The sequence below is a fragment of the Lampetra fluviatilis genome, chromosome 2 (genome assembly GCF_964198595.1).
Source record: "Lampetra fluviatilis chromosome 2, kcLamFluv1.1, whole genome shotgun sequence".
Lineage (NCBI taxonomy): Eukaryota > Metazoa > Chordata > Hyperoartia > Petromyzontiformes > Petromyzontidae > Lampetra > Lampetra fluviatilis.
In genome coordinates this window covers 7,471,385-7,498,180 of record NC_136276.1, presented here as the reverse complement: position 1 = coordinate 7,498,180, position 26,796 = coordinate 7,471,385, and the positions used below count along the sequence as shown (strand labels likewise).

The 26,796-nt window shown below is 40.4% G+C and overlaps 1 protein-coding gene across 5 annotated transcripts in view; it reads left to right on the top strand.

The window, feature by feature from the left end:
- Positions 1-20,486, top strand: part of LOC144940977 (growth factor receptor-bound protein 14-like) — a 134,033-nt gene extending 113,547 nt beyond the window's left edge. For 3 of the 5 annotated variants that reach the window (XM_078867456.1, XM_078867457.1, XM_078867455.1), the window contains 12 exons: positions 7,085-7,241; positions 7,832-7,953; positions 8,237-8,311; positions 8,695-8,832; positions 12,934-13,044; positions 13,588-13,683; positions 15,205-15,285; positions 15,794-15,910; positions 16,101-16,170; positions 16,637-16,724; positions 17,060-17,153; positions 17,718-20,485. In XM_078867456.1, coding sequence (XP_078723582.1) covers positions 7,085-7,241; positions 7,832-7,953; positions 8,237-8,311; positions 8,695-8,832; positions 12,934-13,044; positions 13,588-13,683; positions 15,205-15,285; positions 15,794-15,910; positions 16,101-16,170; positions 16,637-16,724; positions 17,060-17,153; positions 17,718-17,864 — 1,296 coding nt within the window. In that variant the 3' untranslated portion in view covers positions 17,865-20,485. Of the gene's footprint in view, positions 1-4,523; positions 5,137-7,084; positions 7,242-7,831; positions 7,954-8,236; positions 8,312-8,694; positions 8,833-12,933; positions 13,045-13,587; positions 13,684-15,204; positions 15,286-15,793; positions 15,911-16,100; positions 16,171-16,636; positions 16,725-17,059; positions 17,154-17,717 lie in introns of those variants that run through there. The other 2 variants (XM_078867459.1, XM_078867458.1) reach the window with 2 other exon arrangements.
- The last annotated feature ends 6,310 nt before the right edge of the window (positions 20,487-26,796 follow it).

The following is a 26,796-nucleotide window of genomic DNA, read 5'->3' as shown; positions in this document are numbered from 1 at the left end:
ATAGAAACCATAAACGAGGACACACATGTTTATGACTAGCAGTAGAATGCACTACATGCTTGGATTTCATATCACACCTTCATTCCCATTTATTTGGATCATGTTAAAATATCAAAGGAAATCTGCTTTCGGGTAATTGAGAACAATTAAACAATTAATGGAGTGTATATCGAAAAGTCCAACATGAATGCAAAGTAGTAATACTAGATTACTTGAATCTGGGTCAGTTTATGGGTCAATCTTCCTTTGTACATAAACTGGCAAACATTTACAGATACAATACTGGATCTGTTGTAGTTCTGAGAACTGAGGGAAAACATGTTGAGTCATTTAGGAGTGAGGGACTTTTTATGATTTGAGCAAACACATAATTTGGTTTAGTTTAACAGTCATGGGGACATTTAAGGACAGTCATGCACTTTTTTTAGCCAGGTATATGTTTCAGGATTGTAATATAAATGCAGTGGAAACCCAACAGTAATTTACTGCATAAACACATTCCTGCGGAGGGAGCTGGTAGGAACGTTGGGTTGCTCGGTCAATGGCCAGGGTCAACGGCGGCGTGGTGTATTCCGCAAATATGCCCGACTGTGAGGGCGGGCACAAGCCGGCGTGAGTAGGTTAAACGTTGAGTTTTATAAGGGCACCACGGGGTGACCAGCCCCCCACCCAGCCCTACCCTCCCCACCCAGCCCCTCCCCACCCCACCCAGCCCCACCCTCCCCACCCAGCCCCTCCCCACCCACCCCACCCAGCACCTCCCTCCCCACCCAGCCCCTCCCTGCACGATGGACGGACGGACACAAGAATCCCCTGTGGGCTGGTGTAACCAGGTGGTTCCTACCAGTATAATTTACTACTATATTTACCCAGAATGTCAGTGTGTAATGCGCGTGACGTCACTCCACGTCGACCAGCCTCCCTCGTTAATAATCATGAACAGGTTATGTCCTCCACATGGACCCGCCCCTCATTAATAGTCATAATCAGGTGACGTCACTCCGCATAGAGAACCCCCCTCATTAATAGTCATAATCAGGTGACGTTAGCATAGAGAACCCCCCCCCTCATTAATAATAATGAGCAGGTGACGTCACTCCACATCGAACAGCCCCCCTCATTAATAATCATGAACAGGTGACGTCCTCCAAATGGACACCCCCCCCCCCACCATTAATAATAATGAGCGGGTGACGTCACTCCACATGGGGGGCCGAGGTGCCCCCCCCTCAGCGTCAACTTATAACCCTCACTACAAAGGCAGAACCCTCACGTCACACGATCTCTGCTATTGAGACATCAAAGTAAAAAGGACGTCATGATGAACAAGGGATTATAACTTAAAATGCAATAGGTCTGTGTCACCGCGGCCTTACAAATTGCACACGAATTGATGCAATGAATATCACGTCGCGGTCTGCTTTTCGCTTGCAAGTTTCAGATTTACTGCAATACACCCGTCCTTGGACAGGCAAAATGCGAGTTAATAGAGAATGTACAGTGCCGTATTTAAATAATGTAGGAGAGTAGAAGAACAGTGCTTAGTGCACTGCGCTATGGACCCTGTGCACCTATTTCAATTTCCAGCCACAGATAATATCAATTTCGAGTGATATCTGAACCAAGCCTCGGCCCCCAACTTCGCGGTCTTGTATTGACCAGCGTGGTGAAGTATGGCCAAAAAATCCCTGTGATCGACATGGCGTGGCCTTCAGCCAGCTGTGGATTAACTAGAGGCTCTAAATTATTTAACATTCCTTGCAATTGAAATAATACTGCATTTAAAATTCTGAAAATGTAAAAAGTAATGATTAATATTTAATCCAGGAGATACATTTTAAAGAAGCTGTTCGTTTAGATGCCTTTCAATCTATCACTTTAGAGAGCTTGGATAAGAACATTTAGGTGAAAAAGTGATATCATTTGAAGCGCCCAGTGTGAAAGGAATACAATAAAATACATTGTGTAACATAGCCCTTTGTTTGGATTGATTTGCAGACAAATCAAGGGTACATGTATTATATTTGAAGAACGCTGTGCGAGGCTTGTGTAACATAATATGCACCAGTTACTGAACGTTCTACAATGAACGCCCATTTTAAAAAGTTTATGGGTCATGAAGGGGACACTTAGCCCATCAGTTGGCTGCACCATGGCTTAAAGGCCAGATTCACACGAACATTACTTCTCACGTAAATTATTGACTGTACAATCCATTTTAACCCATGTAAAGTAGAATTATGTACGCCTTATAGCTCTATACAATTTAACTGATGCTACCATAATGTACGATTAAATTACTGCATGGTCTCCTACGTTGTCCATTGAACCAAAATTACACTAATATTGAGTTACCATAGATCATTAAAAGCATACAAACTTATATTTAGGTATTATATTATTAAACTGCTTTAAATGGCTGATGTTTACGTCCCAAGTAAAGAAATGTAAATATTTTCCAAGTTTCAACAACACTTGTAAATAGGGTATTTTCATAGGATGCATTCCTCGTTTCAGATTATATCTGAGGCTTAAATAACCATGCAAAACAAAACACATCAGTATTAATATGCATGTGGTTATGAAGTTTACATCACATAATATAGACCATCTGTAATGTACTCTCATACCGAGTTTTGCAACAGCTGAAACATGCACGAGAACCCTCCTTTAATTTAATGAACACCATAAAGCTCTGGCACTGTTATTTCTGAGGCCTGGACGTTTGTGTGTGATTCATTCATGTGCACAAGCCTATAAGATTTGGCTCCCTGACTTACATCGGCAACTAACGTTATAGCCTGAAAGCAATGCGTCTTCTCAAGAATGCTTTCGGGAACCTGTTTCTCCAGCAGTGGAAATTTCCAGTTAGGTGGGTGGGGGGAGAAACGTGCAATTTTCTCTTCATGAACTGACATGGAAGCACACAAAATGGCCAAAGCCTTTTACAGAAAATTTTATACCTGGCACGAAACGGGGTGCGACTGATTTTCAAAAATGACAAATTCTGCAAGACATTTTCGGAAACCGTGTCAGTGTAGGGGTTTCAGTTTGATGAATCACTGGACAAGGAGACAAAGTATGTTGCCTTAGCATCAGCACTGTAAAATGCCTTGTCTTTTACGAGCTCATGTAAACTTACAGAGCTGAATAAGCCAGTACTTTAGGCGTGGGTATGGGGCATGTCAGGTTTTATGGCCCAACAGGGAATGCTTGAAGTAAAGCAGCTTCCACAATTTAATACTGTTGGATGGAAGGTGGGGGAGGGGTTAACTGAGTTGGGGTTGATTGAGGTGGGGAGGACAAGGGATAAGAAGATGATTGTAGGGGGAGGGGTAGAGGTAAGAGGGCATGCAGAACCATTCCTTAAATTAAACTGTGGGAGCTTGGCGTTGCATCATGTAGGGGCAGTGTCCGGGAGGGTGAAGGGAGAAGGGTGGGAAAGTTGGGGAAGGGGGGATAAGGTCGGAGTGGAGAATAGGGAATGAGTGAAGGAAACATATACCCCAAGCCTGATGGCTCTTTCTTTTGTTTTATTAAAAGAACACAATAGCTCCGTTTTTGTGTAATAGTACTTACAGGATTTAGTAATTACGCCTACGTTATTTGTGAGAAAGGCTCTTATCCTTCGTAAATCATTACCAAACGTTTAGTTTAATGTTGTTGTTATCAGTGTGAATTATGGAGTGCTGTATTATTGATATGCATAGTACTGTATATTGTTTCAGTGTTTTGCAAACGAATGCGGTTCGATGATTAAGTTACACTTAGCTTTAATGTATTTGAAGGCTGTTTCTGCTTGAAAAATAAGTATTTGGTCGATGTTCATTTGTAACGTTTCCATGGAAGTATGTATTGTTCATTGTATTATCCAAGCCAGCAATAGTTAACCGTTTTACCTAACGTTGCCTGGTTTGGGGAAATCACCAAAAGTAAACTGTGTGCAAAGAATAATGGCTGTAAATGGAACAGTAAAGAACACTGGCAATAAAAGAACGGTGATCTATGCGTTTAGTAAAAAAAAACACCCAAAGCCGTAAAGCATTTTTATAGGGCTGAGAAGAAATCCAGTTCTGTCGCATTCACATTGCCAATTAGGAATTGTTTAACCCTGGAGGCCCACTAATGGTTACAAAGGCTGATTAGTTTCATTGTGTACAATTGAATATAATCCTTCAGCTTAGCCAACCAGGGGTGTGTGTGTGTGGGTCACACAGCTCCACTGCTTTCCAGTTGTCCGGCCACAGCTGTGTCCACAAAGGCCTCGTGCTTAAGGGTGGTGGTGATGGGTGGGTGGTGATGGGTGGGTTGGGATGGGTGGGTGGGCCCTCTTTTGCCGGAGGCGTGACCACTCGCCTCTCTCTCTCTCCCGTGGCCTTTGCTCCCGAGGTGATGTCACATCGCAGCTCGTGGATTGGCCGCAAGTTCCCCCCCCAAAGGGGGCGTGTATATCGTAACGAGGTGGAGGGGGTGGGGGTGGTGGTGTAGGGGGGGAGGAGGAGGAGGCGTCAACTTTCCGACGCTCAAATAGCCTCGCGACTGTCCCCACCCCTAGCAGAGCCGCACTCCCCAACTCGTGCGTTCGTGAGTGGTTTGCTGCTGCTGCTGTGTATTGGCTGGCAATAATAAAGTTGAATTTTTTTGTCAGCATTTAGTCAGGCAAGTGGGTTGTTGTTGTTGTTCCTCTTCATAGTTATGAAAGGGCTGCTGTGCATGTGAAGCCACCTCTGTCGTTGAATGGGATTTTTTTCTGGTTGAAATAATTTCACTTTCAGGTGTATAAAGTTTATGTTGTGCCGTCGTGGTTGGGCAACTTTGAATGGTGAAATCTTATCGGCAATAAAAGGAGGCGAGCGTGGTTTTGCGATTCATGTGACGAGTGAAGGAGGGAACGCGCTCACAAGTTCCCATAAAGACTACAACAACCCAGGCTTGCCTTGAAGCTTGGTAATGACTTTAGAAACGAAAACTTCCGCAGACTCCGTTTCTCCCACGAAACTCTCCAAGCCCGGATCTATGGGGTCCTTGTCCTCACCTTCCAAGACACCCGCTTGGCAAACAGACATCCCGAACGTGGCGCTTTGCCCGTACGATTGCAGGGCATGCGAATCCAGCAAGAAGCAGCAGCTCAGGCTGGTAGGTAACCTAACGACTTCACCATCACCACCATCTCTAAGATGCCTTTATTCTATTTGGCTTCGCTTCATTTGCTAAAGTTATTGCGGCGCGCGTTTAATAATTTACATGTTCACTTTGCACAATAGGGGCATTGTAAAGTGATGTCTGCAGGTGCCATAAATATATGTATTTCCAGTATATCTCTCGCTTTGCTTGGTACGTACTGTCGATTTGTATTGATCCGGATCCGTTTGATCCCTGTGTGTGTGTGGTGGGAGTCAAGGACTTTGAGGTTGGGAACGCCGTTGAGAAGGTGTTGAAATGCATCTGGTTATAATGGATGTTGTGTCTTTGTATATCGATATGCGGACCTTCTTGCAAACGAGTACGTAAGCTGCTATCACATTTTGTGTATTTGGTGGTCGAGCTTTTACTTGAAAGGCAGTCGGGTTTTTTTTTAATACAGCTGTGGGCATTGAGTAAAATGCATCGTGGCTCTTTGAAGAGACGTACAGACGAGAGAGTTATAATTTAATGAGTAAAAATATTATAGACCATCATAATTTTAGGGTTTTAAGCATACAGTGTTTTTTTTTGGGGGGGGGGGGTGGGGTGGGCATTGTTTTAAACCAACAATAGCTTTGCCATATTCGTGTGTGCGGTTCAGTAAACGCATGGAGCCCACTGCATTTTAGTTTATCGTCTTCAATACTTTGACAGGACCTTGTCATTCGAATGAGTTGCTGAGTGACAGCCAAGTGAACGGTCCTTCGAGAACCTTCGCCGCGGAGATGACTCGGCTGGGAAGCGGATTGATTGTAAAGTTAACGTCGCAGGACTCAGACTCGTGGTGTTGATATCTTGGGAAGGCTTTTAACAAGTGGATTAACACGTTTATAGTAATGAACACATACGGTACCCACGGTATTTTGGTTTTTATTTTACCCCATTCTGACACCGATTGTGATGTTGGCGTTTTGAGACGAGGGAATATTCAACATCGGGAGGGTTTAATCGCAGGCAGCTGCCTGCGATTTTAACTTGGGGCTCTCTTGTGTGGTGTCTGCTCGGTGCTCTAACCACTTAGCCGCCTGGTAATTGTAAATATTTATCTCCCCCTTTCATTGAACCTTACAGCATCTGGTAGTTTTTCACATTGACGTGTGGACGTGTTGTGTGCCAGTGTCTTGTAGCATCGCGGTCATGTGAATTGTGTGCTGTGTGACGAGGTGTTCTTACAGAATACATTGTATTCTTACCAGCGCATGAGATGTCTTGTGTAATAGTGAATTCCTACACAGGGATGGTGCCGTAGTGTAAATGGTTAGTAATCCAGAGGTCCCGCCGGTATTATTCCATTGGCCAGCGCACCAATTGAAGCGATGGGAAAGTTTTCGAAAATCCATCCAATATAATTTAGTAGCCCACAGTTAGTCAATTGGCAGATCGCACGTGGTGTGTAGTAAAGCGTTGGTAAGACGTCTGGCACATGTGGAAGAGCCAGTGCCGGATTATCCTAGTAGCTAAAGTAGTTACATATGCTACGGGGCCCGCGCTAAATGCTTTGAAGCTATCAATTCCGGTTCAGCGATTCTGCACTTGCTCTATTACTCTAGTACTATACCGCCTTCAACTTTTATGAACGACTGGGTGTTTAAGGTTAGCGATTTGTCGTATTCTCTGGCTGTATAGCAAATGAAAAAATACAATTACTTTACTATGCAAGTAAGAAAAATTGTGTTTTAATATTTGTGTTTTTTATTTAGGGCCCCTTTATAACATATGCTACAGGCCCTGCACTAATTTAATCCGGCACTGAGAAGAGCCCACCAAATTTCTCGAGTGGGGGAGGCCCTTCTGCCCGCAGTTGGTGTGAGCAAGAAAAATACAACGCCTCCTCCTTTTTCCTCCTAACTTTCCAAATGGCCCCGTGTGTGTGCGCGCGTGTGCTTTTTATGATTACCAGGTGGTCAAACTGTTCAGCGAGGATGGCACGAGCAGGTCACTGGAGATACCGGCGGGGACGAGTGCGCGTGACGTTTGCCAGTCGCTGATCCTCAAGAACAACTGCGTGGACGACAACAGCTGGGCACTCATAGAGCACCTCCCTCATCTCAGCCTGGGTATGTGCAAAATAATGATCGCTATATTTGTCATTTTGACGTCTTTTGTATACAAAACCCCACTCCTCTCTCCTTTTGCTATTCTTCAGCAATGTCTCTAATTTGGCACAAGTCTGTTCGTTATAATGATAGTCTTGTACCTGTATCTACAAACAGTAAAACGACTACAGTGAAATAATAAAGATGGCCTTTCCATTTCATAGTTGACACGTTGAACATTTAGCCTGGCTTTTCCTATAGAATGCATTTTTTTGGCATCACTTCTTCCACAGGATGGCCAGGCAAAGGTTATCTGTCCAATTTATGAGTGCTAGAAAAGTAAGTGTACAGTGAAGAGAAGAAACGTAAGAATGCACAAGAGAAAATAATTCATTCTTTGAAGTTTTTGTAGATGATACTGGTTTTGCTCATTTAGTTTCAACTATTATCATCCACCATACACAATCAACTGCTGGATGAAGGCCTCCCCAATTTAGGTGTTTTATTTTTCAATGCACGTGAATAAGTACATGGTGAAAATGTGTTATTTTCATCGTCTGACGAGTAATTATTTACTTTGTACTCATGGGTGGTTGTTCTTGACACATTAGAGAGGACGTTGGAAGACCATGAACTTGTGGCGCAAGTTCAATCAACATGGGGCATTGACTGTGACAACAAGCTTTTCTTCAGAAAGAATTACGCAAAATACGAATTCTTCAAGAACCCATTGGTAAGGAAAACTGCCGATGTACTTCAAATAAGTTACAACATCGCAAAGGCATCTGCATTGTATTTTTTCATTATTTGGCAATGCAATTTTTTGTTAAAGCTATCTATATTATTAACATACAATCTTAATGTCTCACATTTAGTGTTTTTATATATTTATAGAATTGTCCTTACAATACGATAACTGCATATGCTTTACAAAATGTAGGCATGCCCTGTGAATGTTGTATGCAAGGTAAATTAACAGTGATTTTTTTTTCTTGCAATTTCTGCATTTTCTTCAGCAATTTTTTCCGGAACACATGGTCTCCATGCCGTACGAGTCGAACGGCAGCATCCCACACTCACAGCTGATCCAGGTACTGTCTCTACTATTTTTCATCACGTGGCTTTGCACGTGCTAAATTAGTTGGGTAAGGAGTTGACTGTAATTTTTTTTTATAGCGCAAATGCTGTTGAAGTCATTACAAGGGGTGGGAATACACATGTCAAATTATCGCGTGTCTATTTCACCCTCCTCCCCCACCCCTCCCCCAAGCCCTCAACTCCCTCACGCGTGGTGCAGCTTACGTGACTAACCGCACGCCAGATTTTAATGTGGTGTTTGCTCACATGTAGGAGTGCCAACTTCAGGACGTGTGTGTCAATGAAACTCTTAAATCGCATCGTCTTTACAGAAAATTCCAAGCTGTACCGTTTTTGCTCATGAAGGACTAAAGAATGTGATGGATTTGCTTTACAGAACTTCATGAACTCGAGCAGTTGTCCAGAAATCCAGGGCTATCTACATGTGAAGGAGCCCGGTAGAAAATCGTGGAAGAAGCTATACTTCTTTTTGAGAAGATCGGGGCTCTACTTTTCCACCAAAGGCACATCCAGGGTGAGCCTCGTTTTAAAGGTTGTGTACATTTTATGTTTGAAATTGGAAGGTTGTCGGCCCAATTTGTAAAATATTTTTTTAAGATTTGTCTACTTTCTAGACACTGTAAAATCTCAAACTGCTGGCAGGTTTTTAGAACCTTCTGGGGAAATGGCAGAACATAATTAAAGAATTCATACTCTTAGTTCTTTCGGTAAAGTCACGTAGGTAAAATTAATAAAAATAAAACAATAAAAATCACGACGTTTCGGAGGCAACACAAGCTTCCGTCTTCAAGCTTCAAATCTAGAAATAATTAAAGAAACCTATTGCTAAAATTTACCACTTATCAGTGTATATATATTTAGCCTTTTATGTAATCAGATATTAATGTGATATATAAACGGAGATCAAATATATATACCGATTTGTACATTCACAAATTTAGTTATAACCTGAAAACATTTTTCAGGAAACTGTTTGCAACATTGTCACATTATACCAGGAATGTGTATCTTTGTTGGGTGACCATATTTTACCGGGAAAGAATGGCGGTTTCTGAGAGGGGCCACATTTGAGGCAACTAAAGGCAACGTGCAGTGGTGACTGGAGGGGCAGATGCAATAGTAAGGTGGATTTTATCTGTGCAAGGCTAGAGACTAAATTCAACCTGATGAAGCCTGCAGTTTGAACTGAGAATGGATTGTGGTAATGTTGTTGCAACTGAATTGCTGCGTATACATGTGGGTTTCCTGTACACCTCACAGAATGTGTTTATTGATACATTGCAGCATCAATGGCTTTTGGAGTAAACTGTCTTTTACCAGTATTTAGTTTATATCGACACACAACCCCCATTGTTCCATAGACTTTGAGCTGCAATCCTGGAATGTGTTAGTACAGGATCTAGTTTCATCTCTTTCAGTTCCAGGAATGAAAACCATGGAACAATCAACAAAATAAATGAAATTATTATTTTGACAATTTTAATAAACCCCATTTTTATAGGATAAATGTCCAAATTGTGTAGAGGGAAAAAACGCAATTTTTGAACTAAAATTGCTCCTGAAAATATTTTTGGCAATAGTTTAGGGAAAGTGACACTAAATTTAGATATTTTATGTGAACGTGCAAATGTTTTTTCCCAAAACATTTTAATATGTACATATAATATAGTAACAACACAGAATTACATCATTATATTCTTTTGTTATTTTTCCAAAGGCATACATGAATTACTTGGGAGGTTATATGGGGCAAATCAAAAGAAATATCGGCAGTGACAGCACAGTTTCTCTAGTGGAACAAAGATGTTCTTGTTAATGACAATGCAAACAATAGGAGAGGAAGTGAGGTAGGGGCCTGGATGAAATTCAATCAGTTCCGTCTTTGTTGCTTTTCTTTCGTCTCTAAAGGAAACCACTTTGTGGGAAAACCCTTTCTTACCATCAGTTTAGGCTATGCCCTGTTGTGCCCTGTTGTGCCTTGCACAAACAATGAAAATCTGTTTTTGTTAATATATTCATTTATGCAAATTGGGACAAAGGGGGATGACTTTGAAATTGTGCATGCCATATAGGTCATAACAGTAGGATAGTGTTACTGATCTAGTGTCCTCGAATGTGCAAATATGTTCCAAATGTCATGATGCCACTGCCAAAATCTCAGGGCTTGGCCAAACAAATTCAGCCACGGGACATGATAGTAAAAAATAAAGGGTATATTTCACAAGACTTTTTTTACGCAATGGAGCAAAACGTGCGGCGTTAATTTATAAACACTAGCCAGAAATCGATCAGCTTGCACCAATATTTCTTTGTCATTCACTAGCATTTAACCTTATTTAAAGTCAAGTTTAATGTTTTCTAGAAGTTATATGCACAATAGTATTAAATAATGTTAGGTCAAAATTACATGGGTCCTTTTTAAGATAAAGCATTCTTTTTAGAAATTTGAGGCAAAAATTAAGTATTTAATTGTACACGAATGAAATATAAAAAATTTGGTACAACTCGTTTCAAAACTAAATCTCTTTGTTTTATAACTAATCTCGGTACTCATTATGGTGTATAATTAACATAAACACATTTTACATAATTTGAATGGGTTGGGAAAGGGGCGGGTAGGGTGGTGCTACAGCATAAAACCCAATTTGCCTGTCATTTTCTGTAATGGAGGATGTAAGATGTGGCTTCCAGGGTTCACCAAGAGGGCATATGAATGGTATTTAGCATGTGACACAGATTATACACACAATGTTTGTTCTGTTGATAAGGATGCACAGTGGCTGCAAATAATCAATATTAACAAATCATATTTGCTCTTAATATGAAAATCGGCTTATAAAAAGTAGTAATTTCATACACTGCACCATGAGCAGGTTATGAAAACACTGCATAAGCAAATGTTATGTATTCATTTATAAAAGTCTTCTAGAGATTGCACAATTTTTCCTAGTTTGCAATTGTGTCGATAGGGATTACATTTTAGATAATCTGGCTCAATCCGTGTGTTTTTGTAAACGGTGGGAACGGCATGAAATAACGACAATTCGAAGCAAGTGTTTTTTTTGCACTTGGTGGACATATTTGGTGTTGGTCATAAAACCGGACCATCGCTAAAGACCTGGCAAAAAAATATTCATTGTTATTACTACGACATAGAAACGCACAACTTCAGTTTTACATTTTGGAGGGAGAATGGAAGAAGAACTGTGTAAGCAAACTATTTCTAAAACACGGACGAAATAAGCACATTTTTAATCACGCCGTGTACTTGTAACATTGAATCGGAGAAGAGATATGATGCTGGGGGGGGGCAAGGGGGAAGTCGGGGATTGAGAACGGTGGGGTTATTCATCCTGCAATTCTGAACCCTTGGATTAAGGAGGGAAGATTATAGACCAAGGATACATGTATTGGAAAAGAAGCATGCATTTTCACACACACCTATACACTTACACGACTGGAGTGGTAATTGTATTGATTATAATCAATACAATTCCAGTTTGAGTCAGATGTTGGAGCACATCTCGGTTTGGTTGGCAAACATATCTCGTCTGTTTAATGGCACGGTAATCACGTCACCCAACATGGTCTTTTGAGTTAGAGCTATAAGAGGCAGTGCAGGCATTTATTTATTGTGGGGTTAAAGGGGCTATTGCCCTCTTTGACGCAGCATTTCATAACCTCTGATCTTGCAACATATTTACAAAAGCAGAGACGCCCCGTATAGCCGATGATAGACTTGTGGCAAGTGCTGTTATCGAGCTCTTTTTAAGGTCTGCACGGCACGAGTGGGTGGTGTGGGTCCCATAGCATTGTTCGCTAACCACTATGCCACCACTGCCCACACACATCCACACACACACGTATACACATTTCCGAGGTAACATGGTAGCTCTTTAGAAGGGTGAATAACTGAAGGGCAAGCATCACATTACTTTACCTGCACACATGCTATGACTACTTGAATAGGGAATATAAATAACATTGAAGTTTTATTCCAAGCTTTACTTTCCATACTTTTTTTATCATTGCAGTCTTTACAGCTCGTGAATTAAATAGGCAGCCAACTATGCAACGATTATTCTTTTTGTCTTGTTGTTTCTGGTGTCTAAACATTATTTAACTGAAGGCATATATTCTGTTTTGTTTATATTTATTTGAGGTGGCTTTTATAAGTAAAACAGAGGAAGCTGACTGAAGAATATATTTTTAATTTCACAACAATTGTATTGTTAGGCAGGTGGTGTGTGTGTGTGTGTGACTGGAGCATTGTTTATTCTGTTGTGAATTAACAAACATTGTTTATCATTAATAATGATCTTTTAACAAATAGTTTATTCTTCATTTTTCATCGATAAACATTTACAAAACCCTCAACAAACATTACATATTTTATGGTATTAAAATAAAAATGTTAAATAAAACATTCAAATGTTACACTTGTCACATGTTGAATTCGTCTCATGTTTATCTAAAATAGTAAACCAAATTCACCGTGTTCAAACAGACCTTTAAAAATGTGCTTTAAAAAAAAAATTTGATTCTTAAAAGTAGGTAACTTAAAAAAAAATCGGTGTCCAATTAATTCACTGTGTTGGGGATTGTATGTCGACAGGAACCGCGGCATCTGCAGTGTTATGCAGAGCTAAGTGACAGTGGTGTGTACACTGTTCTATCGGGACGGAAGATGTACGGGGCACCCACAGACTTTGGATTTTGCATAAAAGTAAGTGAACCTTATCATAGTGGTGGCTTTGCAAGTACTTATTGTGAGGCATGTGTTCAGGGTCAAACAAAGTCGTGGTTTATTACAGAGGGAGTATGCTGTGATACTTGAATATCCTGTGCCATAAACCTTAAGCATAAAATGTACAGTACTGTATATAGATTTTCTGAGACCATGACGTTTGTGTGATGTATTGGTTATGAAAGGACATACTGCATGACCTGTCACTTTCAGTATAAATAAGGCTACTCCTAGTCCTCTGGGATATTTTTATGACCGAGTAGGAATTAAATGACTGTTTTAAATCTACCATCAATTATTCTACAAAGGTAGCAATAATGCCATGTAATATATTAGGAATAATTGAAATTTGGATAATAAAATTGCCTGTCACGACGGCATGTGCAGATATTTATGCACGTGCATAAGATCTGTGATTCATACATCAGCATTTTGCCCAGAGTGAGTTTTCTGCACACTTTGGCGTAATTAAAGGGCACAATTGTAACAGAAAACCCTATTAATGGATTGACTTTTGTGCAGTCCAACAGGGCAAGTAGTGCCAAGGAATTGAAACTATTCTGCGCTGAGGAAGAAGCAAGCCGGACCTGCTGGATAACTGCCATGCGGCTCTTCAAGGTGATTTACACGGTGCAGTGTCACTTTGCCCCCACAATTCCTGCCTCTGGCTCAATCCTTGAATGGAAGATGTCACCACAAACACACACACACCACCTCTCATCATTTAGGTACGCACCCAGGAAGTATGTATAACCATTCACCGATTCAAAAATTCAAATCGATTCTTACGCTTGTGATAGATGCATATAATCTTGAGTGTGAGTCTATGTTGTGTATAATGTACGCAAATGACATGTAAATTATATTCTCGCATCACATTTGGGTGAATTGAACAAAAAGATTGTCACAAATGAGATCTAACAGATGGGAAACAATACAATTTATATGGCAACAAAAGGATTACAAATAAGAAAGTTTCATAAAATTTCTCTGAGGGTGAGTTGCTTCATGCTTATTATCTTGGCTGTGCCTCCTCGGGCTTTATAACATGAGTTTTAAGACAATTTGGCCTTCTCATGAAATATGTCCACTGTACTGGACAGCTAGGAGATATGACTGCTGTCAAGTTATACAACATTTTTCAACATATTTGGGGATTGGGGTGTCGATGGTTCCTTTGATACCCAAAATGACATTAAACTCAAACCGTTTTTTCATATTTTAAGAATTTTGTGCATTAGGGTTAAGGAACATGTAACGGTTGCTGCAGTGGCGACATCATAAAATGTACATAATTAAATACTCCTGTGTTGCTGATGCACTACAGATGCAATGATTTTACCAATTTTAGGTCTCTTTTTCCACCAACAAAGCTTCATGCTTGTCGAGACAATCTGGGTTACAGCCTATGCAGATACATAGGCTGTAACCAAGATGAGCTATCTTAGTATTTTGGGGCATAGTCTTTAAATATTCTCCACCTTCGCTTTAATCTAAACTGACACATTCGCCCATGTGACTCGGCAGTCAAAATTCTAGGTCAACGCAGGAATGGGAGGTATTTTATTGGGATAATTGCCGCTTCCCTGGGCCGCTCTTAATGGATGATGGTGTCTTCATGTGGCCAAATATGTTAGCCTGTGCTACATATGTTGAAAAATGTCAGCTGCCGGTATGCATTAGACGGCTCCCAATTCCCCCACCCATTGGTGGTAGGGGTCAAAAGCGTTCATGTTAGTGTATGTCAGTAATATTTAATCCCAAAAATAGTTCACATATTTTGGTGCAGTGATTTAGCGCACTGCTCTGAATCTGGTGACCGGAGTTTGATTTTTCCGCCACATCCTAACAGTAACAAGTGATGTGTAAACCAGTCCTGGGTGCCCCTCCACTTTCCTCCCCTTCACCAATTAGCACTGATCAATGTGAAGTATGGTTCATTAACCCTTGCAACGATGGACAATGTGGGGGCAGGTCTTGAGTAGTCGACACAGGGTTGTAAATCCAATCAAATTACAGTGCTTACCATTTTCTATTTTCATTAGAGCCGTCGATGCATTTCACGGGTGCTTTTGAATGAAAGAGCTGGACCTAAATGCCTAATTGTTCTTGGTGTGTTTTTCTTTTTGTTTAATCCAGCATAGCGTGCAGTTGTTCCAGAACTACAGGCTACTACAGCAGAGACGAAACCACCTTGGCCAGCTGAATGTCACACCCATGGTATGCTTGATTCCCTTCATGTGCTTCACACATGTAAGAGCATTATGAGGCAGCTTGCACTGTTGGTGATCAAACATTCCATGACCACCAAAATAAATGAGGGCCATACAGCATTCGCACATTTTGTAAACTGTATCCTTATTTGTTTAATTCAAATTTAACATTTGAGTAGTTTGGCTATAACCGAATCTCAACATAGTTTGACCATACCTTTCACGTGGCTAATACCGAATCTCAACATAGTTTGATCATACCTTTCACGCTGCACTCTCTGATGTGTTTTTGGGTTGTACCGTGTGTTGTCCGACGTTTTGCTCCACGTGCTCCCAGCATGTGCTGCGAAATGTCGGACATCGGCACATGTACGTTAGAGCAACAAGTGGAAAAAACCTGAACACGAAGCGCTATGCAAAGTAACCACGAAAACCTATGCAGTAGATTTGTTTTCATTTTTTATTCCCTGCTTGCTCACAAGAATACGGAGTAACATACTGTTTCTATTTGGCAGAGGAACATCTCCGAGAACACACTGGTGGCGATGGATTTCTCTGGGCGCAAAGGAAGAATCATTGAGAACCCAGCAGAGGCCCAGACGGTGGCAGTGGAAGAGGGCCAGGCCTGGCGGGTAAATGTGCAATGCAGTCATGTTTACTAATTTCTGCTTGTGGTTTTCGTCAGCCTGCATTTATTTTTTTGTGCTTCTGGGGAGGGTGGTGTTAAATCCTATGTGCCTGTTGGCATCTCTGATGTGAGCTTTCATGCGAGTAAGTTCTACAGTATTATATTGTGATAAAATGTCTAATCTGTTTTCGCAGAGGAGAGGTTGCCAGAGACTTGGTGTGGTGGGAAGCCCCAGCCCCTGCCAACCATCTGCTATGAGTATAGGTATGCTGAGACTAACAGAAAAGACTGATCCCCCCCTTATAGCCTCAACAGACTGTTGGGGCAAATGCTGTTAGCGAGCACAAATGAAGGCCGACAAGGCACACAAGGCTGTGGGTGGCCAACATCATGCCCGGCCGCTTTTGTCTCCCTAGAGGTGATAATTACACACTGTAACAGGTATTAATTTGAAGCGGCGTCGACCTAGGGGAGGCCCAGGACGGGTTCAGATAAGTCACTGATGATGGCCATGAGTGGGAATCGAACCTGGGAATCTGGGTTCAAAGTGCACCATGCTAAGGGCTACACCACCACTCCCCATTAAGAGCACACATTGTTACACACACACACCACACTTTCAAAGAGATTTTACTGTGAGGTATGTGCATTATGTTCGAAATGGTATATTTTATTATTCACTGCAGAAATTTCAAACAGATGTGAGCTTTTTTCTTTTCTTTTCTTGCAGCGATTCACAAGACTCAGCCGTGGTTCCATGGACGGATCCCAAGAGAGGAAGCACACAGGATTATCTCACAGCAGGGCCTTGTTGATGGGTACAGAGATTCAGATTTCATTGTACATGCAACATTTATTTGTATCATTCGTCTTGCGCTCCTGAAAGGCATGAAAATAACTTTCACGTAGTGTGATCTAAACGAACGTTACAACAAAGCATCCTGTAACATGGTAAACAGATTACGCATACAGATGAAACATTGTTATGAGCAGTTTGAGCTTAAATTATACAGAATATTCAATATTCAAATATTTGTTGATAGCATATTATCACTGCTTAATGAGTCAGTCATTTCAAATATTATACAGCACATCATGTACCTTTTGTCTGCCACAAGAAGTAATTCAAGTTTTCTCCTTCTGATCATCACAGGTTATTTCTTCTTCGAGACAGTCAGAGCAACCCCAGGACATTTGTGCTCTCTCTCTGCCATCATCAGAAAATTAAACACTTTCAGATCTTACTGGTGCGTAACAGTTAATATTGTTACTGAAGGAAAAAAGCACTTTACACTTGAAGAATGTGACTATAACTTGCATTTAAAAAGAACATTGCATGTTATTACTTGTTTAAACTTGCTTTTAAATATACTTGGTGCTACTCTAACGTCAACAATCTGGCAGCACTGCAATAAATTAAAAGCGATATAAAAAGAGGGGAGGGGCAATGGTGCCGTGGTTACCACACTGTCCTATCGACCTTGCTTCCTGAGTTCGATTTACTGGCCACGGCTAATATCAGTGGAGACTAACATCTAAATCGGTCCTGACCACCCCCTAACAACCCCCCCACTCACATCCCCCCCCCCGCCCCAACGTTCACCAGCCCCTATCTACCAGTGGTGAAATTTGGCCAAATAACGTCTGCAACCGACATGGTGCGGGGGGGAGACCTTCATCCAGCAGCATATTGATTTAAATGATAGGTGTGTAAAATTGTATAGAAAGAGTACTTAAGAAAATGTATGCTTATCTCTCTCAATGAACTTAATTTACGTCTGCGATTTCTTGTTTTTTCGATGTGAGTGCAGTTTGAAGAGGACTCAAAAATGTTCTTCTCTCTGGATGATGGAAACACCAAGTTCTCAGACCTCATCCAGCTGGTGGAATTCTATCAGCTCAACCGTGGAATTTTACCCTGCAAGCTCAAACACCACTGCAGCCATGTGGTGCTGTGAGGGGCGGCAACGCATGGCTTGACATCCGCCTGCCCCCGATTGCTTGCATGAAGTCGTCTTTGGCATCGCTGCACTCACGTGTCCCTGCTTTAAACTCCATGTGTGTCGATTTGATTATTTAAGTGGAAGAATGTCTTTTTTAAAATATATAAACACTGAAAAGGAACGCAGACCGGAGATGAGGGATCCATGTTGCGTTGCATGTACCTGTGGGTACAAAAAGAAGACAAAATGAAAATCCACAACTTGAATTCTAATGCAACACCTCCAATGCCCCAAATGGCCTTTAAAATAAAAAGAGAGCAGACGTAAAAAAAAAATATTGAACAGTGCCGAACCGGGAGCGCCTTGTGAACTGAATGTGACTGATCAGAAGCTGTAAGGACTGCAAACCTCACCGTGTTCTATCCACAAAAAAGTGCAGACTCGATCTGCTATGCAGAACACATCTCTGGCTTTAAACGGCAATTCAAATTTGAGTTGCCTCAAAGCTACACACCGAAGATGACCAGATGTGAAAGAAAAATGTAACAACGTGCACTTATTTCTCTTTATGCTGTGGATGAACAAAGACTGTTAATGGGACTCTTGAAAGCCTTTTGTACAGCCAGCTGTGTTATATTGAAGCATTTAATGATTTTATTGGTTGTTTTATTTTCTGGTGAAGTTATACAATATTAACGTTAAGGTTATTATTCACAATGAATTGGATAAAATATGTTTTGTATGTAGCTGTATAATGCTTTCTGCACAAATGGATACCCAGTGAAAGTAGTCGAGTGATCCACATGTCATGTACTTAAACATTTGAGTTAATAGTCAACTGTGTTAATGTTTTTTTTCCTTCACAAATTAACTCCTTAAGCGTAACATTCTGTGCGAGTTGGAATTTCCCAAGCATTTGCTCCAGTCCGTGCTGTATGATGTGTTGCCCCATGGATTGTATGACGGGATTGGTTGGGGAAGGACACTGGTTGTTATCCCTTGTGAAGTGTGCCTGTTCGTTTTCTGTGAAATGGGAAGATACATCTCCAAAGTTACTGGATGTGATCATCAAGCAGTGAATATGCAGTTTCCTATGCAGGCCCCCCTTTTCCAGAGATTGCCATGGCGTGTACAGTATTCACGTGCATTAATCAATTTGTCCCTCGACACATTGTGTGTGTTCTTCATAAACAAATTGATAAAAAAATCATCGTTTCTCAACGATATGTCCTTGATAAAAAGCACCACACTTTGGAAGCGTTCTGCAGTTTATATCAATTGGTATTAACGTTACTGCTTAATAATATTAACTGCATCAGAATTTAACGTGTTAAGATGGTTCGGAAGCCTTTAGCTTAAATTTTCCCACATCAATTGGCCCAAGTGTAAAGTACATTTGTGTACATTTTTATTTGTATTTCACTTTTACAAAGCACAAGTAAAAAAAACAGCGTTAAAAAGAATGCTGTTAATGTTTCCTGTTGGCTGGCACTGCATGAGTGACCAACTGCTTAAAGCCTGTCTTATCTGTTTTATTATGCCTTTGGGAATTCAGTAATAACTGCCAGTACCTATAAAAAGGGAATGTTATACTTGAAATAAGATATTGCAAAACTTAAGATCTACGTGTCCTGATTGAAACTGCAAAAAGATTTAATTTAATATCTTGAACAGGAAATTTAATGGATGCCTGTCGTATCTTAAGTTTGCCTATATGTATTAGGATTTTTAATGGATAAGACTTTTTTTTCAAAGACAGATTTATTTGTACTGTGTAGTGTATTTATAAGTGGGTAATTTATAAAAAAAGAAAATAAATCATAGGTGATTTGTCTATATAAGCTCTAAAGAATGCCTTAAATTTAGCATGTACACATAGATGCATTGTTTTTTTAAAGCAAATCTTAATGATGTGCATTTGCCTTGCTTGTTTGCAGCACTGTTAAAGAACCTAAGCACGTTACAAGATACTGGAATCTCTGTTCTCAGGACAACAATTAAATAAATGTATTCCATGACTATCCACAGTTATGCTAACGGAGTCCAAAAAGTACAAATTCTGAAAATGCATTTACAAAAGTAGTTATTAAAAAAGAAAATGGCAAGAACATAGAAAAGTATACATGTTCAAAATAATTTTGTCAAAATACAATACCCAAAGAAGTTCAATCAAGAAGGTGAAAGGGACTTTTGTAACCTTTAAATGTCAACCCCATATCTCAAAAACAATGGCAACAAACACCTCGATCAGATTTTAACATTAGTGGAACCAAATCTCAAACCATGAAAGTTGTTTTAAAATGTAGGGCATGGATATTTTGCGAATGAATTGTTTTTGTAGAATTTTGTTATTGCTTTTTTGTAAATATTGAGCTGTAAATATCTTCTGCAAGATTTAGGGGCCTTTTATGGTTTATTGTTGCACAAGCTGTTTATATATCGCATGTGATGGAGAAAAGAAAATAGATATTTTTTTCGTTTGGCTTTATTATATTGTAATTTGTAAATACATAAGCTTATGAAAGCTGTATACTGTATACCTGTCAGGAATGTTTTGTATAAAATGAGGGAATTCATTTACTGTTCATATTGATCTTGGGAAATAAAAACCAGGTGTTTAGTTCAGCTGTCATCTGTTTCCTAGACTAATAGTGGAACAGAAACTACACTGCCGTCTTTCTCTTTTACTTCTGCCATCCTGACCCCCTCTCTACATAAGACATTCGTCTGAATTTGATTCATTGGTTGAGACAAGTGATACATCCGGTAAAATCGTGAGTCTGGAGTTGACTCAAGCCAAGGTTAGAGTTTATTCACAAAGGTGAGAAGGGTTCTGTTTTGTAACAGTAATACATGAGGAAAAAGATACATATCTCTGTCAGAATTGTGTTTTTTCTGCAAGACGTGCTAGTCACTGCAAGTTTGCTTGATCAAGAGCTATTGTGATATCCAAATGTGTATTATCCAACGGCCACGGTGTATTGCATGGGTCATGACACCCCTGCCCACCACCTACCCCATGAATGATACATCGGCACACCACAGGCAGAGGCTACAATATTTAGAAACAACCGTGAATATCACGCCTGATGATGCAACCTATAGTGCGAGTGACATCAGCCTGTAGTCACTGAATAATATTCTCATTTCATGTCCCTTTGCATGTTGCAGCACGAAAACTTACGAAGATAATACTGTTGTCGTTATCTGCGTGTGACCCGTGACATGTTCAACAGTGATGGCACATTCAGTTTGTTTAATGGGTATATTGACTTTTGCCCACCCCCCTGTCCTTGCACCATGAATACCCATCGTGAAGTCTGGTGTATTGGCTCAAAGCCCTCATGTCAACTCTTTGAGCCAAGATTTAATGAAGCAATAAGTGCTCAATGCTAAGCAACAGAGGATGGAAGGGAGAGGAAAGCTTGCAACTTTGTCTACTTGAAGTTGACCATTTTTGCCTGCACTATTGAGCTAATGTGAATCCCTGCAATGTTGAGGCCCGAATTTATCGTTGCGGTCTTAATCTTGATATATATTTTTTAAAAAGTTAATTTAATCAACATTCAATTTGAGTTTTTGTTGACCCCTATGAAGCCCGTTAAAATTGTATTGACATGTTTATTAAGCAATGTTTTAATTGGTGCTGTGCCATGAGCCCAGAAACTACAGTCCAATTCCCCGCCATCGAGAATGAGTGGCATCCAAGCGGGCTCTGGATCTCTTTTAACCAACCCACAGTCAAGTATGTTGAGGGAGAGTCGATCAAACCCCATGTGTGACATGATATGGCAGGCCTGCATCTAGCAGTGGATTGATGGGGGTGTACATTTTTTTTAAAATGTATTCATATTTCATTTACAGCAACCATACACGTGCTCTAAGTATGATGGTTTAACGTAGAGGTAAATAATTTCGCGTGTATATTTAGCCATCTGAAGTGCATTGCTCAATATCACAGCTTTACAATCCTGAGACTGATTTGGTAAAATTAGAATCGTGCAGCCCTTAAATGTCTCATGCCCTTTTCCAAAATTTGGAGTGGAGTTCTTGCACTTCATATTTGCAAGAAGTTGGTGAACTTTTACAAAAAAGAGTTTGTATCGTGTCCCTGTACAGCAGAAAATGTATGACGTGTAAAATTATGCCACAGCAATGAGTCGATCTGTTTTGACCATAGGATGTGGATGATAAATAGTGACCCGAACCATGGAGCAGTGGAAGTGACAGAGAACTTCATGGAGACATTGGCGGACGATTTTTTGTGCACTATTATATCTAAAGTGTTTAATTCCCCAGGTGATATAAAGTGTACGCACATAACAGTCACACTTGTACTGTGGCTATCTGTCGGATATTCTTGCTGCAGTCACGAAAGTTTTAAGTCAAAACTCTTTGGTTATTTCGGTAAAGTCATGTAGGTATAAAATAAATCACGACGTTTCGGGCGCAACACAAGCGTCCATCATCAGGTGGGAAAGCATGGTCTGCTGCTGAGGCAGATTTATTTTATTTTATACTGACGTGACTTTACCGAAAGAACCAACGAGTATGGATTCCTGCAGTCACGAAAGCTTCAAATCAAAATTTCAAGTCAAAATTTACCTGTCGGGTAACAAAATTTATTGTTTTGGTCGTAGGTCTCTCGAAACTCATGTTGGCGTACGTGTGTGCTTGTGTTGTGCCAGTGGGGAGCACAGGTGGTGCATCTGGCAGTCATTTTAGTTAATCCACAACAGCCGGGTCTGTCTTGTGACCTCTTGCCAGCAAGCTTTTAACACTTTACATTGCCTCAAAGTGCACCTAGCCTGGTGCAAGCACTGTGGTGATGTCACCATCACTTAGTTGTGAATGGCAGCTGTTGAGTGTCTCCAGTGGTTTGCGGTGGTGCAGTGGCAACTCGAATTTTGATTCCTGACAATGACCAACATCAGCGGCGAGTGACATCTTGAACTAGTTCTGAACCTCCCCTCGGTCGAATGGCCCTTAAATGAACAGCTGGTGCAGGCGAGACAAAGCTGGCAAGGCATAATGTTCACTATATATTTCTAGATTTGAAGCTTTCATGACTGCAAGGATTCATACTCTTAGTTTTTTCGGTAAAGTCACGTAGGTAAAAAAAATGAAATTAAAATTAATAAAATAAAATAATAAAAATCACGACGTTTGAGCCTCACTTGATACAGCAAATCTGGCTGTGACGGTCCCACCTGATGACGGAGACTTGTTTTGCCTCCGAAACGTCGTGATTTTTATTATTTTATTTTATTAATTTCCTTTTTTTTTACCAACGTGACTTTACCGAAAAAACTAAGAGTATGTTCACTACATACGCATCGTGCTTGCTAATAGCACTTGCCCCAACAGCCTGTAAAATAGTATACAGGGGATCTTTGTCTTTGCGGTGTCTGCAGTTTTGTTTCCTCGTGGGTGGGTGTAAAAAGGTGTGTAATGTAACCCAATATGCACGCATATCTGCAGTATATTATGTATAATACATTTACTCTCCAACACCGTGGGCCAATTATTTTCTTGTAAATTAAATAATTATTTTCGTCTTTTACGTGTTAACACATGTTACAATACGTGTTTCCCAAATGAAAATAGGCATTGATAATGCTATTATGAATTCAAAGTACGATATTTCGATGACACATCTTGTAAATGCTGGGGATGAAATAGGAGTTCTGGTTTACTTGTTGACAGTGCTGCAACATCATTGTTTTTTGTTTATCCCTGTTGCTGAGTACAGATCCAAAGGCTTAACCCGCAAAGCGACCAGAAACCAAACACCACTATTGAAAATATAAATGGTATAATTATGCGTGTTTAAAATTGAGCAAGCTTATAAGAACTTTGGAAAACCCAACCTACTAACCTTTTTATTTTACAAGGTACTGAGCTATTTCGCTCTTTTTCAAAAGCTTATCACGTGGACATTTATAGCAGCCAAATACTCTAAACACGTGTTTCTAAATGTGGAGTGAAAAACCGGAGGACCCGGAGAAAAATCCGCGTTACCACAGGGAGAACATGTAAATTCCAAATGTACAGGCTTTTGGGTCGGGATCGAACCCACGGGACTATTGGAAAACCAGGCAAGGTAGTTAACATCTTGCCACCGTGAGACAATGGGAGGGAAATCCACAGTGAAGCAGTGTGAGGAAAGACGCAGAAAGAGAAAGGGGGTTTCACCTGCAGTGTGGTGATTTAACATAGGAGTGAGAGGATAAGAGTAGAACATGGGCAGAGGAATCGATGAGCAAAGTTCATGGTAACAGTAACCATGGTAAAAGTGAAAGAAGAGTGATAAGGAAGCGACTGACGGCTGGTGCACGAGTGACTTGGAGTGAATCCGTGAGTGCTGGATCCATCAATCAACTTGAATGCTCTACATGGAAATATCTCAAGAAATGTTGATATGAAAAAAATCCTTCATGGTATGGATGATTCTTTGTGTTTAGTTTGTTGTCCTTCCGATTACCACGGTTGGCTACAGAACGGCGTGAAATAAGTTTAACATAAATTCTAAAAGTGTAGAAATTACATGAAATGTAACCTCTGTTTCTGAGAGCTAAAAAAATACTGTCAATTACGACTGAATAAAATGGCTATTCACTGTCTACCAAAGCTAGGCATAATGGCATTTAAAAAAATCAAATTTTCATTTCTAGAATCTCATTTCTACATTTTGTTATTCTAAAACCATGTTCATGTGGTTGGTTGGCTTTTTAAATCGTCCACGACAGTATTTGTTTTCCTATGATTTCACGAACAATCTATATACATGTGACCGAAGACTCATGGGTTTGTAATCATTGAGATGTTTTGTCATTAAATATAAGGAGGAGGCATCAATCCACGACTGAGATACTGTTTCGTTGCTGTATAATCATTAAATAGGTCCACGGATGATGTTGCAACATCTGTCCCCGCTTTAATAGTGTCCACAGTTATTATATTTAGCCCAGGAGATTTCCCTGTTCTCAAGTAAGACTGTCTTCCTACTTAAACAGGCAATGGGGCAGCACTCATCTTTATTGGTAACCTTGAACAAGTGGTGTAAATTCCACGTTCCCATGGTGAGGGCCAGTTTATCAATAGGATGACCACTTGGCTTCCCACAGGTAAGGGCTCCTTTAATAATCATAAAAACAACTTCGAGGGATATTGGGCAAAGTCGACCCTTGATTTTAATTTAAACTTGAAACCTTCCATAATAGAGGTTTTCGGGTTAGATCGCGTAAATATAAATGTGTCGTTAAAGCCATCACCACCGGACACAGCCAATTATAAAGGTTTGTTATGTAAACAAAGCATGCTAATTCGTTACGAGTACAGCACACCAGTGTGTTGGAGAGTAAACCCACAAAATTTACAATTCGAGTATGACGTTTCATCAGTAATTACAACTAGCATCATCAGGCGACAGCCAGTTATGGAGAAATCACCCTGTTCCGCTCTGAGCACAGTGCCATCTAGCTAGATACAATACGACAAATATTTCGTGCTGTATTTAAAACAAAATTCGAAATGAAAAATATCTGTAGATGAGAAATGGAGCTTTCAAGTGCAGTAAATAAAAAGCTCACGTGTAAGAATAGGCCAAATACCCTCTAGAGGGGCTCTCTAGAACTCCCTCGAGTGAAGGCCCCCTTTGTCCAGCAGTGGTGTGAGCAAGCAATTTCAGGACTGCACCTTTACCTTACGTAAATATCATGCATCATTGTTTGTTGCTAAGCTTAGAGCCACGAGTCTGAATCGCATGGTCAGTCCTGCCCTGCCAACCCAGTGAACCGAACTGACAAAACATTTGCTTGTCTTGATCCATGGATGGCAGAAACTAATAAACACATAGGTCAGTCGTGGTGTGCGAGAAAGAATGCCAAATGTACTCTTCTCTTAATCCATGTATACGAATGGCTGACGTGAGCTCACCTGAGCCAGTTCACCAATCATCAGTGCCAGCCAAGCGCTGTCGTGTTTTGCCTGAGCTCATGTTTGCTCTGTCGCAAGATGCTGAATGTATTACACCTATAAATTTGAAAAGATCGTTTTTGTTTTCAGTTCCCACCAAAGGAATGTGGAATTTCCACTATCCGGCTCGATAATACACGCAACAGAGACATGAGCTGCCCAATACTTGTTTGAACAAGGGAACACTTTTGTCCATTCCTAAGGGAATTTGTCGATATAACTGTTCCGAAATCTGGAATTTGACTTTTTTATATACATTTTACAGCGAACGAAAACATATCCATAAACATATGCAACACTGCACAGACATTTTGAGTATCATTTGCGTTATTCAACAATGGGTTGTTGTGGAACACACACTTGCACACGCGTTGTGTCTGTACGTAGCCCTGGACTCCTCCGAGCATTAGATTTACAGGTGTGTTTAAAGAGCTATCAGTCTCTGTCACTCAAATTACACACTGGAGGTTTGGCGCACTAGCAACAGGAAATAATATATGTCTACAATAAATATTGTTGTTTCTAAGGCAGTAAGTGTGTGTGAGCTTGTGCAGAGTTGAGAACGCCCTTCATACAATAAACCTAACATTTTCACTGTGGCTACACAGACATGGCCTCGGGATACAGGACGAAAATAGATACTTGACATTTGGTGACTCATCTTTCTTAGTAAAGACTGCACAACGTATGTACCTATGTTTAATTCCGAGTTCTTGTGTGATACGTTTCCCATTGGGAATTTTTTTTTCCCTTTTCAGAGTACGAACTCCAGCGTATTGGAGTCAATGTCATTGGTTGGAAATTGATTACTGTGAATATATTTCGATTTAAAGCTTTCGTGACTGCAGGGATTCATCTTCTTGGTTGTTTCGGTAAAGTCACGTAGAAGGGAAGTAATAAAAATAATAAAAATAAAACATAATAAAACAATTCTCACGACGTTTCGGCTACAACGCAAGCAGCCGTCTTC